At 38.7% G+C, this 13,759-nt stretch overlaps 1 protein-coding gene across 2 annotated transcripts in view; it reads right to left on the bottom strand.

Moving 5' to 3' along the window:
* Positions 1-13,759, bottom strand: part of shtn3 (shootin 3) — a 39,835-nt gene that overhangs the window by 16,497 nt on the left and 9,579 nt on the right. For both annotated transcript variants that reach the window (XM_030397070.1, XM_030397069.1), the window contains exon 3: positions 394-488. In XM_030397070.1, the coding sequence (XP_030252930.1) occupies positions 394-488 (95 nt within the window). The remainder of the gene's footprint in view (positions 1-393; positions 489-13,759) is intronic.

The raw sequence follows: 13,759 nt of genomic DNA, 5'->3' as shown, positions 1-13,759 counted from the left end.
TGTCATTTTAACAGTATATAATGCAATATTCTTCATCATGGTGGTGAAACTATTTGAATATTGAAGCATTTACATAGTACTTTTTTTGTTTTTGTTTTTCGCATTGACATTGTTACAAATATGAGGTGCTCTTCTTTTTTCCCAGCAACAATAAATGGACCTGTCATATCTTCATCAAAACATGATTACATTTTAACATGACCACATCATTTTTGCTGGTGAGGCAGTAACAGACGGATAATGAAGCCAAATTGTCTCTGTGCACAGTCATCCTGACTCAGCTGCGGCTAATTCCAGCTGGACCCCAATAATGCTAATCTTATAGTATTGATTATTGAGTGTGTGTGTGTGTGTGTGTGTGTGTGTGTGTGTGTGTGTGTGTGTGTGTGTGACCTTTGTGGCTAGGGCCTCTGCATTCTCCCGGCACGACTTCTCGATCTCCAGCTGAGTCTGCAAGACGCTCACCTCCTCTATCACCATCTGAGACACTGAGGGGAGGACACACACACACACACAGTTTTAGGATCACACAATATATATATATATGGTATATATTCTATATATATATATATATATATATATATATATCTATATCTATATATATATATATATATATATATATATATATATATATATATATATATATATATATCTTGTCGACGTCTATGGAGGTGCAAGAGAAAGCATCCTAACTGGAAACTGGACAGGACAGGAAGGCTTTAGCGGATGTTTAAACCATCCTTAACATCACCGGTACCATCAGCAGAGCTTCAGTGACATCAGTGAGATGAAATGTCTGCACAGAGCCCAAAGATACTAAAGGACAACACCCAGCCAGCCACAGTCTGTTCAGACAGAGAAGTATCTGCTGCCGTACCACCAGACTATAGAGCAGCTTCTCTCCTCAGGCTGTAAGACTCCTGAACTGAAGTATTCGCTATAAACAGATTTTGTTGTGTATTTCAATCCCATTACACACATTATTTAATCTGATTAACTGTTCCTCTGTATCACGATCACCATTCATTAAATCCACAAATTTAAAACACAAGCGTCCCGTTTTAGCACGTCCAATGATCCCCACTATCAGCAGGTACAGTGCAGTGCAACCCTGGCGCAATGTACACTCACTGTGTGTACTCGCTCACAGACAAACATGAGTTGAGTGGTTCATGACAGGCGGCATGCAGCTGTAAGTGTAACCTTCCTGCTCAGCACTCGCTCAGGTTTCATCCAGATAACAAAAGAGTCTGAAAACCTGTCCACTGCGATGAATCCACCATGAAAGTAAGACCGATATATATAAGGACGTGTCTGAAGATTGACAGTGATGTTATCAAAGAAAACTGATGCTTTATGTTCAAAACAGCCTCAGTGTTCAGTGGGTATTGTGCTTCAATATACCTATCAGAGAGGAAACAGACAGCTGAGGATGCAAAATTAGATTTGAGCCATTAAGGCTGTTTTTTAGCAACAACAACAACTTGAAAAATATTATAAAAACAAAGGGGTCATATATCAGAGTTTAATGAGGCTCTCTGGCAGTGGTTGGATGCAGCTACACCTTTCTCCTGCCCTCAGCCGTGTGCGTGAGCAGAATAATCAGATCTGAGGCTTGTATATCGACCAGGAAGGAGTCTGTTAATGGATCAGGGATGTTAGCAGGAGCTTCCTGCTGGCTGTAATCCAATCAAGTGAGAGCAGACTGAAAGAGTCCAGGTCACCACAACCGAACTGAGACCATCAATGGAGATTTAGAGACAGAAGACTGTAGTTAAACTTTGATTCAATCTTAACTGTCACGTTTCAGCTCTTTATTGTGTTCTGAGCAGAGAGTTTAGATGAAGCAGTTTTGGATTTTTACCTTTGCATTTTAATTCTCATGTGAAAAGGATTGAAATGATCAGAATTCTCTGCCAGTAATCAGACTAATTAATGACACACAAGATTTAAGGGACGAAGGACTGAGAGGAAAAAAGTGGATGTCTATTTTGATGTGGTGACACGTCGAGTTTCTTCTTTCAGTCTAGATTTCACCAAAGTCTCCAGAACTGGGTCATTTTAAAATAACTAGCTGAGCTCTGGTGACACGTTAGACAGCTGTGAGCATCTCACAACCGCAGACTCGTTTTTTTTTAGCTTTTAGTGAAGCTCACTGATCGGTGTCCTGACAAAACATCACAAAAGACAAAAAAAACATCCAGGTTTTATACAAATCCAGGAACATGTGACTTTGTGCTTCCAACACTGGAATTGTAATACAAGAGCTTTTCTCTTCAAATAGATGAACACAGATTACACAGCCAAAAACACCCCTTTTCTTTTCTAAAAAGCACTGAGTATCACTCGTGTTTTTGAATTTTAAGTCTAAGTTCAGGATCAAAAATAATTATAATCCCCAAACTTGTATTAATTGCAGAGGGCAGAATCCTGCTCAGTGAGGAGATCAAAGACAGGACTGAGCTTGACTTATTGTCAGTTATCATACATTCATTCACAAATAACAAATTAATAAGATAAGTTAGGAACGAATGAGGAGAGAAGGTGCTTTGTAGTCTAGTTGTACGGCACTAAAACAAACTTTAAAACAAACTACGATCTTTCTCGCGACATTGCTTAATCGCTAAAATTGAAAAGATGACTGTGTTTGATGAAAAAAATTAAAAAATCTTTATTTCACTTCCTTTCACAAACTAATTCCAGTTCAAGATATTTACTGTCCAAGGTGGTGGTCCTCATCCATGGTTGTCCTCAGCGGCTGCCAGACAAAATAAAAGTTCCCTGTAGCAGCTTTAAGTTCCAGTAATGCTGATAATATCTTAGCTGAAGTTTTCCTTGTGCAAAAACACTCTTGCCACTTAAATAGTGATATATAAAATGTATAATACTTGAATAGAAATACTGAACACCGTTCCTTAAAAAGAATTTGTAATCTAATTTTGCAATAATTGAGCAAAATTATCAGTAAAACTCCTTTTACGGTACGTATGAAATAAAAAAAAGGAACAGCTAACACCTGTATGTGTGTCAGTGAGGCCTTCAGGCTCTCTGAGACTGCCACCCTGATCCGACCTCACAGGATCTCAGGTGAGCTCTTTGCTCACAGGCTACACGACTAATGCGTGTGTCTGTCTGCTCATGAGGCTGGACACAAAACTGTAAATCCCATACACACAAAGACACAAACACACACACGCACACACACACACCAGCACTACCATAAACCCAGCTGGTTATAACCCAGGTTTGTGTGTAGCTGGTGTGTGTGGTGTGTGGTGTGTGGATGCACTGTGCAGGGATGCTTTTCAAGAACAGTCTGTGCAGGACATCACAGTTCGACTGCAGCAGTCTGCTCCTATCTTGATTTGGTTTGTAAAGCTCAAAGAGATGACGACATTTAGAGCTTTAATGATACATTTGTTTGAATAAAACTGATTGAAATGTATCATTTCATTTTGGACAAACAATACTTTTAAAAGACCTGACTCACGTCACAATAAAAAGCTGGATCCTCTCTCATATTTTATGACAGAACAATAATTGTATGCTTACAGAGAGAACGGACACCTGAGCTGAAGCCTATACAACCCTCTCTATATCTTCATTTAGGACCAGAAAATATGAATCATTTTTAATCTTCATCTGGATTTAATTCACAACAGTTTTTTCCTTAAAAGAGTAGATCACATGTAGCGTTGCCTTAACAGATGTCTTTAAGCATCACCTCCTTTTTAACCAATAAAGTAGAGTCCATTTGGAAGAAGCTGAGGAGCACAGGAAGAACAAGGAATTACTCCCTGAGGAGTTTCGGCGCCTTCGTTGGACTCAAAAGCCTCCAATGTCTTCTCTGAGTGTTTTAGTGACTAGTGCAGGTTTGAACTGATGGTCATATGTATAGCTGCAGAAAATATGTTGCCCATGTGTACAATCTTACAAATGTGTGGTAAACTTGTCAAAAATATCAAATCTTAATGCATTTGTTCACACGTGGAACATTAGCATAGTGTTCACTATCAGGTGACCTCAGCACAATAAAGAGCTGGAGCTGCATGTAGTCCCAAACCATTTAGTTCACCTGTCTGGAGTCTTTCATTGCAAACGACTCTTCTTTACACTCCATACACATCCTCCAAGCCTGGGTAGTCTAAACCTCAGCAGTGTTGATGAAAAACTGATGTTAACAAACACATTTTTGTAACACATGATTTTGTACTGAAAAAGAACAAATTGATGTTGACCTACACCAACACACATTATTGTGTTATTTTTTTCTGAACCTGGTGACGACATGCAAATAGCTTGATGGCATTTTTCTCTATATTTATGTCCTGATCAACTTGAATGTTTTTTTCAAAAAAGAAATGAAAGGATGATAAAAAGGAATGTTCATTCTCTCTCTTTTCTTTCTAAACTGGCTGTGCTGAAAACATGACCCATAATGTGAACCCAAAACTGCATTAACTGTGTATCAGACCTACAAATTAGCACTGCATTATCACTCTTGTTAGCTGCTTATCTGTCTCATCTTTGAGGAGTAAATCTCACATGATCTCGTGATTTTCTAGCCGAGGCTAGCTGGTTAGCATGCTCCCTTCAGTAGACATCTCTGCAACACAGTACATGTTCGTATTCTGACATTATGTCAACACTGTCCATCAATCATCATATCAAACATTTAACCCTTGTATTATGTTCGTTTCTCCCCCCTTACTTTGGTGTTCCCGGTCAAATTTGACCGGTCAGGTTTAACTGCTCTTAAATTACCACAAAAAACATAATTAGAACATAATCATTTACCAAATGTTATTTAACACCCTTTAATGCTGTAAACAATGTTTCCAACTAGTTGTGAACATGCATAACTGCAGTGAATATACAAAGAAGAGACACTGAAAATTATAATAATAATCAAAACGGAGACCAGATTCTCAGAACATCAGAAAATCAACATGAATAGTCATCTGTGTGTGTGTGTGTGTGTGTGTGTGTGTGTGTGTGTGCGTGTGTGTGTGTGTGTGTGTGTGCGCCTCTGTCTCAACCTAAAATGTATGCTTCTGGGTGCATTTTGATAACATTTCCGTATTCTTTTGTAAATCCATCAATAGCTGTTTTTCTCAGTGTGAAATACCCCCACCCATTGTCTAGCCCTCGAAATTGAAAACATAAACTGGAGGAACGCTCACCAGCCTTGGAATAGGACACAGGAGTGGCATTGTACAATCAGGTTGGAGTGTGCCTTGCAAACATAGGCATCACATTTGTAGCTAACTTGTTTTATTTATACTCTCTTGGAGGTCTACCTGGTCCAACTCTCTCCATGTGTCCCCAAACACACACTTCCCCCCCAGGTTTGTCATGTCCAGTACAATTCCCTCCATGGATTCTGGTAAAAAGAGTTGGAAGCTGGACTTGTTGTCATCCACACGAGATATTACGTATCGTGTTGGCCATGGCGTCATCCTTACAATGTTTTCCACTCTTGCTCTGCCTCCTCTGTCCTGGGAGGAAGAATACCAGAGCAAGTTGCCCCCCTTGGACTGGAATGTCACCTCAAGTGCCTCTTCTTCTCGTGCCTCTTCTCCATGTGCCTCTTCCTCTGGAGCCTCTTCATCTGTTGACTGGTCAGTCTCATAAAGGTCTGGATCAAAATCAGGATGGATTTTGTCTTCCATTACTGACACATCTTCCTCTATCTCCAGTTAAACGTCCATCTCGTCTTCATCTGATTCAAAAAATCGGTCCAGAGCCTCTATTACAGTAAATTTCCTACTCATAGTGGTCACAGAGTCAAATGACAGAAAGGCACAAATAAAGTTTTATATAGGTTGTCTATGAGAAGATAGTCTATTCTGTAAAGTGTGGTTCACGTGTAGGGATGGGCACATAAGCATGGGAAAGAGATCATTTCCTATAACAAACACCTAATTGTTGAGTTTGAAATGTGTAAATCGGTATATATTGGGCCTTTGAACAGGTATGATACATTGTTAGGTCTGGAGAGTGTGTGTGGCTCCCAGGTGGGCATATAAGCGCGAGAAAGAGACAGTTTCCCATAAATGACATCTAATTCTTCAGTCTGGAATGTGTGGCACGCGTGGGGGAATATATACTGTGTGTGTGTGTGTGTGTGTGTGTGTGTGTGTGTGTGTGTGTGTGTGTGTGTGAGGGTGGGATGATGTTTGTGGTTGTGGATGTAGATGTGTGGGTGTACATGGGGATGTTTTCCATCTAAGGAATGAACATAATCTAGTATTACCCATTCATTTCATATGCCGGTCAATTTTGACCGGGAACACCATGGGTGTTACAAAATTGATTAGATGACTCAAAATTCGTTGAAAGTGCTGATCAGAAATTTTATATGTTCAAATGCCTAGTGTGGAGGATATCATAAAGCCTCGAGACAATCAGAAGAAAAATAAAATGTTTAGGATCTTATGAAGTTGTAAATCGGTCAGTTTTGACCGGAACATCATAGGAGGGTTAACAGAGGTGGACTGACTGACCTGTTCTGTTTTGATTTAAAGACAATATCAGACGTTACTGAAGGGTCAAACTCTGTTGACAGATCAAGAGACCAGCTTTCCTGCAGCAGCGCTAGACATTTAACCAGGTGCCCTTTGAACTCCATGATGACATCTATCTATCAGCTCACTGCCAGTCAGGATCATGGAGAGGAAGGCGAGGATGATGTGAGAGAGAAGGAGGACAGGGAAAGCTTCTGGAATCTATTTTTAATCCCCCATTCAATGTTTAATGCTTCGGGATGGGCTTTGGTTGGTGTGATTCCCTCGCAGCCAGACTCATTTAAACCCTCGGCTCTCTCTCTCTCTCTCTCCGGGCTGCGATCATTCGCTTTAACCACCACTTCAACCCACATGCCACGGCGCATCGTCCTCTGCTCGGCTGCACTGATGTTCAGCTGCAGCTCTGTGGGTCAGACGTGACGGTGGCGAGCCGGACATCCTCGGATATTTATAGCTCTGTTTTTACTCTGTTTTACTACAGGAACCAACAGCTGGTGTCATCAAGGGGGAATACTGTCTGTTGGTTAATGATGCCCAGTGTGACATGTCAGGTTTCTTATCAAGATTTCTGCCCCTTGACAGGACAAAAACTAGTACAAGCTGTTTCTTGCTTTAATCTGCCAGTTCCCTTTAGAACTGTGTAAATTACATAGATGTATGTTCATAGAATGTTATGATTGATTTACTGTCTGAATAAAACGTTTTGCACTACACAATTATTAACAAGATGTTTGCAATATCTTTAGAACATGCACCAAACTAAACAACTGTGCTGTTCACCTATGTCCTCTGGTGGCCCGTCACCGTCTGTCTGCTCGCCAGATCTTACCACTCCCCTTCATCTCTGTCAGCAGCTCCTCTGTCAGCCCTCATCATCAAATGTGAAGCATGTGAGAATCAAAAGGAGCTCAAGGTCAAGGTTCTGGACATTTTCTGGGACAGGAGGCATCTGTTCGGGGTGGGTGGACTCCATTTAAACCGGACTGGTACGCGGATGCTCGCTGCAAACCTCACATATGGCATATGGACATGATCGATATTATCAGCTGTCATCTAAACAACAGCATGTTAGCATTGTCCTTGTTAGCAGGTGGACAAAATATTTGGTATGTCACAGAAACTAAAAATGTTCTTGCTGTCACAATATCAGATTTTTCATACATGATTAGTAAGAATATATAATAACTCTAGCCTGTTATTACAATATCTATAAATAATGCATCCAGAAATCTCGATCAGCACTTTTAAAAAAAAAAAAATCTGATTCTGATTCTAATTCTCTGCTGTGTAACGTCTTAGCTGACACATAAACCTTTGAATCCTTAGCAGGGGATGAATTCTCTCTGCTTCAACATTACAAAGTGATCTTTTCCAGAGGCACGGAGACAGAACTCAGAGCTGACAGCCTCAAACTGACAGCAGGGTTTTTGCTCTCATTGAGACAGAGTCTGTCCTGCAGCGCTATGTCTCCTGTCAGAAGCTGTTCTGGGTCAGAAACTCCTCTGAGTTCAGGGCTTCATGACAGAGATGACGTGCCCTTAAAAAACCTGTAATGATCCGACAGACTCCAAACAGATTGCTGCCTTTGTTTTCCAGCAGTGGGCTGAAGCTGGGGGAAAAGCCTCTTAAGTGATGATGCACGTTATTAACACAATTTGGAGGATTAACCAACGGTAAGCACTTTCATCCACAAGTAATGGTGAAATCCCACCGCACGGTGTCAGAACTGTGGAAAAGCTGGACGAAGAATTAACAAACACGAACACACAAGCGAGCGCTTCCAGTCTGAGCCAGAACCAGACCGTTTATGACGGCTCGCGTCCAAGAGTTAATATGTTAATATGAAGAATCGTGAATTTTTGATGATGATTTCCAACAATTAGAACGGTATTAATGCCTCTTGTGTTTAAGCTGTGACACTAACATTGAGCTGAGCTGTGAACAATAGATGAACTAATCCTGCCTTCAAGTGCTTCTCTTAAGCTTTGAATCCACAGACTCACAGTGGGAAATATGATTTGTTGTGTGTTTTAAAATGAACCACAGCATATATATATATATATATCTATATATATATATATATATATATATATATATATATATATATATATATATATATATATATATATTATATATATATATATATATATATCTATATATATATATTATATATATATATAGATATATATATATATATATATATATATATATATATATATATATGTACACATCACTGTTAAAACCTAAAATGAATACATTTTGTGTAATTCAGATGTCTGGGTCTGAGATATCTCTTCGTTCTTTCTTTTTGTTGCTTATATCTCTATATGATTTGTATCTTTTTTGCGTGATTTATATAACTTTAAATCAGCCTGTCAATCAGTCAATTAATCTGTTAGCACTGATCAGATTACAATTTAATTTATTAACATAATAGGTTAAACCTTACCCTTAAATATATGAGCAAGGAATCCATTAAAGGGTAACACCAACTTTACACACCAAACAGTGTATACAGATTTTGAAGAGTACTATTGCATATGTGAAGGAAGTAGTATTAAGTGTTTTGTGACTTCAGAGGAAGCTGCATGTGATCTAATACAGGTGATGTCACTCAATAGCTACGTTTTATTCTGCGTAATGAGGCAAGAGGTTTTAAAAAGGAAGAAGAACGTGTGGAATAAAAAGGCGATATCTCTGGTTCTGCTGTATCGAGTTTCATCATTCCTTTTTAAACTGTCCATAATGAGTCCGACAGTGTTATAGCAGTGCAATGATAGACCAGGGCACTGCTTTTCAAAACCTGCTGGCTACATTATCCACAATCTTACTTAGCCACTGAGCGTTTAGTCAAGCTGCCTGAAATTAATCAGCAACAATTTTTGTAATACCAATTGGATCATTTTTCATAACTTGAATCGAAACTCTCAGGACAGAGGATGTTGTTTAGTGGAATTTCAATTTTTCATCTATATTCTAAAGAAAAGTCTACATTTCCTATGAAAACGTTGGTTGTTTTTTTCAATAGCTTCCAGGTCAGATGACCAATTGACTCAAAATATCTCATTACACTTCATATAAGACACAACCAAGTAACATTTCAGTGAGATATAGAAACTTGTTTTTGGACGAAGCTAAGTTTCACAACTTTCAAGAAATCACTTTTCACTTTCAATCTGCAGAATTTTTTTTACTGATAAAAGCAACTGTGATTGCGTTTTTTTTTTTTTGCTGTCAATATCATTTTTCAAGTGCCATTTTTCAGTTAATATACATTAAATTCTTAAGTATATCAATTCTTGACACCAGTCAATCGCTGCATTAATCTATTTGTCATTCTAAACTGTTTGCTTCATGATTGATTGTGACGATGCCAAACGTGCTGGTTTCATTGCATTCTGTTTTCTCTTTTCTATACTGCTGTAAATTAAATGAAGAAATTACAGACAAGACAAGACAAACTTTGAGAGGCATCATATTTTCCCCTAACTTTTAGAAAATACATTATTAATTACTGAACTGAAAAGATACTCAATAGATTCAAATATCTGGACCATAATCATTAGTTATGAAGTCCCTCATTACTTGATTTATCAAAGACAAAAACATTTCTAACCTAAAAAATGCACACATAAAGACACATGAATTATTCACATGATTCAAAACAAAAAAAGAATATAAGAATAAATACTGAGATGACTTCTTGAACCCAAAAAAGCTGCATCATGTCTTCTCTGTCAGGGTAAGTGGACTCTCCTGGTCTCCTATCAGCCGTGTGTTGTTACTCCCAGTGTGTAATTACAGTATTTCTGAAAGCAATTGAATGCAACGAAAGTGCAGCCACGGGCTTTTATCTGCACACAGTAGACTGAATAACTAGGCTGCTGAAGCTAACAGTGCTACAGGCTACAGTCCTGCACAGCTGAGTGGTAGCACAGTTAGCTTCCAGCTACATGCTCAGTTACAGTATTATCAGATGATGTAGTCTGTGCTCTGTCTAGTCTGTTGTATTTCATTTATTTTTGTCTTCTTGATTCACTTTTCTCTTTTGTTTTTGTCATATTTTCAGGACTTTCACTCAAGGGTTTCTTTGCATTGCTTTAACTTTTTTTTTTTCTTCCAGTTTCTTATCATGGATGTGTGAAAGTAAGTCCTTGTAGTTGTTTCTCTCTCTGCATCTGATTTGAAACTCACAGAGATTTGGCTGCTATTAAAATCCCTTCCTCTGAGGCATGTTTGACACTCAGCTCCTTCACAAACGTCTTGTTCTGCTGTTCTGGCTCCATTCAAAGCATAAGTCACAGACTGCCATCATCAGCTCCGCCGGCTTCCCACCAGCTGAAAGGTTCAGGAGCATGAAGCCATAGCTGTAGGGAAGAGGCAGTTTTCTTCTTTGACATAGATGAACTACAAAGTTCAAGATCTTGAGTTTCTTCCAGGCACTGCCTGACATATGTCTACTTCTGCTAAAAGCAGAGAAGCCTCTGAAAGACTATGCCCATTTAAACTAACTGAGAACAAATGCACATCAGTCCCTGTTGCTCCAGGATTTAGGTCTGTATTTAAACCCGAGCTGAAATGAAAGATGCCTGTTAGATAGTTACTACTTGCTTGTTTTTTATAGCTAACTAGGCCCTGGGTTGCCAGGAGCTAAACCCTGCAAGAAAACCACCTTAGTGCTTCATTGTTGTCACTTATCCGCCCACGTTCACTGCACTCCTGTTCTTAAAAGTTGCACAAGTGGAAACTTTGGTGATTCTTGACTTTTCGACCAACACCTCAAGGGCAGCAGGATTCCTCTTCTGATGATCATGAATGTCTGGACCAGATTTCATAGAAACCAGTATCTGTCTACTTCTTCAACTAAGGACAAACCACTATTGACATAAGAAGGAGAATCAAGATCGTCCAGGAACCCAGTTACATTACAGATTAAATGCAGTGCCCTCGTGATCGTGCTCCTCCGTCATGGAGATGAGTGAATTATCTGAGAGTCTGGGGTCAGGTCATGTTTTCACTGTTTTATAGTCTGTTAATCTGTGCTGAACTCGCTCAGTCTGGCTTTTGAGATTCAAATGGGCTTGGAATCAAGTACCTAGCGGCGAGAGAAGTCTCTGTCATTAAATTCATTAAAATGTGGCCATCAAAGATGGAGTAGCAGGTAGAAAAGCCTTTTAAAGGACCACAATGGATAAAGAGCGAGGCAGGAGCGGTAACCCCCTCCTACACACACACTCATCCTTCCCCCATTTCTGATGCTGAATTATTCATAGCAGGAGGTTTCAATAATTCATGGGAATAACATGACAAGAGCGACTGCTGTCTCCTCTGGGGAGAGGCAGTGAATGAATAAATGAGTGAATGAATGAAAGAGTGAATGTATGTAAGTGACGGGACCTTAAAAATAGAAAAAAGGAGGATCAGTGAAGAACTGCTGACTCCGAAGAGTTCAGGTCTGGTTTTGCTGCTGCAGACAAGTTTCTGACAGGTTTGTGACAACAAAGTCAGGGTTTAAGTCCAGCTGAAGGAGCTATCATCTGTTAATTACAGTTACAGTTTCTTTCAATTCACTTTCAACTCTAACAGAAAGACAGAATCATCTCAGAAATACATGTCCATCACTGCAGCCTGTGAAGGCAGAGCTGGTCGTATTTGATCAATCTGAGACCTCCAGATTTTCAGGTGTACCTACAAAACCTCCTAATGATTCAAATGGCTTCGTGTTGTACATCCAACTTTACTTTGTGTTAGTTAGTTATTTATGAATTATTACATCCATTTCCAATTATCTTTATATTTGATTAACTGGTTCAAGTAAGAGTAAGTAAAAGTGACATTTCTCTTCTTCCCACTTACATGAATATTTTCTGGCCTCTTCCCTCCTGGATTAAAATAAACAGAATATCTTTGGGTTGGGGACTAAACAAGACATTTGAGGTCGTCATCTTGGGCTTTGGGAAACACTGATCGACATTCATTACCATTTACTTAAAACAACTAATCAATTAATGTAGGAAATAATCAACAGATTGATCAACATCAAAAAGTAATGGTTATTTGCAGCCTGATTACCATTCCTCCCGAGGGAGGGGGCTGTGCAGAACCACATGTCAAGGAAAATCAGTCTAGAAATTATGATGCTGACCCAATGATGGTGCAAAGAAAAGCCTTGTCATTAGGACACACCCTCTTGGTACTGTGAATGTAAAGAGTTTTGTCCCAATCCCATCAGCTGTTGAGATTTTTCAGTTTGAACCAAAATGTTGACCACCAACATCTCCAGAGCCATGCTGTAAGAGTGGCTGATAATAAGCAGCGCTTGCTAATACAATCACCAGTGCTGCAACACGCCTTACTTACTTACTTTGATCATGTCGTGAAGCACTGAGGGATTATGGGAGGTGTTGCAGAAGAAAATCTATTTGACGTGACATCAGGCAGAAATGTTCACGGACGAGGTGATGTTTTAAATTTCATGTTATATTTGGACACATATCATGGCCTCCATTATCTGATTTATCATCTGGAATATTGGAATATATGGTTGTTGCTTCAGGTGGCCAAACAAAACGTACCTTTACCTTAAATAAAATTACAGATTCTCTGGATTTTACCACGATTGGAAAACATTTGGGATAATGTAAGTGCATAATTCAACAAAATATAAAACAAAGGTTGAGTTGTTTTTGGACATGTTAATGTTTAAATGTTAGGCTATGTGTTACATCTTTAACATGACTATCAAATGAGTAACTATAATATATATATATATATATATATATATATATATATATATATATATATATATATATATATATATATATATATATATATATATATATACATATACATATACATATATATATATACATATATACATATATATATATACATATACATATATATATATACACATATATACATATATATATATATATCCTCCACCTCCTGTCTTATTGTACAGTCCAGGACCAACATAAACTGAAACATTACACCGAGGTGAAATCCAGGTGGACAATGCCTGCTTCTCCTGTTACCTTCAACACACAGGTGACTGAACTCATCACTGACCACTTCTCTGTGACAATAAAGTTTTTATACAACTAGGACAACCTCATTATGCTCTCTGAAGCTCTAAAGTCGCCATAAAAACATCAACTGCTTGGATCTAATTGTACAAAATATGTCATAATTTAAGAAGGAACATATCATGAATACAAATATATTATACA

Source organism: Sparus aurata, chromosome 18 (assembly GCF_900880675.1).
Source record: "Sparus aurata chromosome 18, fSpaAur1.1, whole genome shotgun sequence".
NCBI classification, from domain to species: Eukaryota; Metazoa; Chordata; class Actinopteri; order Spariformes; family Sparidae; genus Sparus; species Sparus aurata.
The sequence above is the reverse complement of the archived record's forward strand: the minus strand, read 5'-3'. Positions and strand labels throughout refer to the sequence as shown.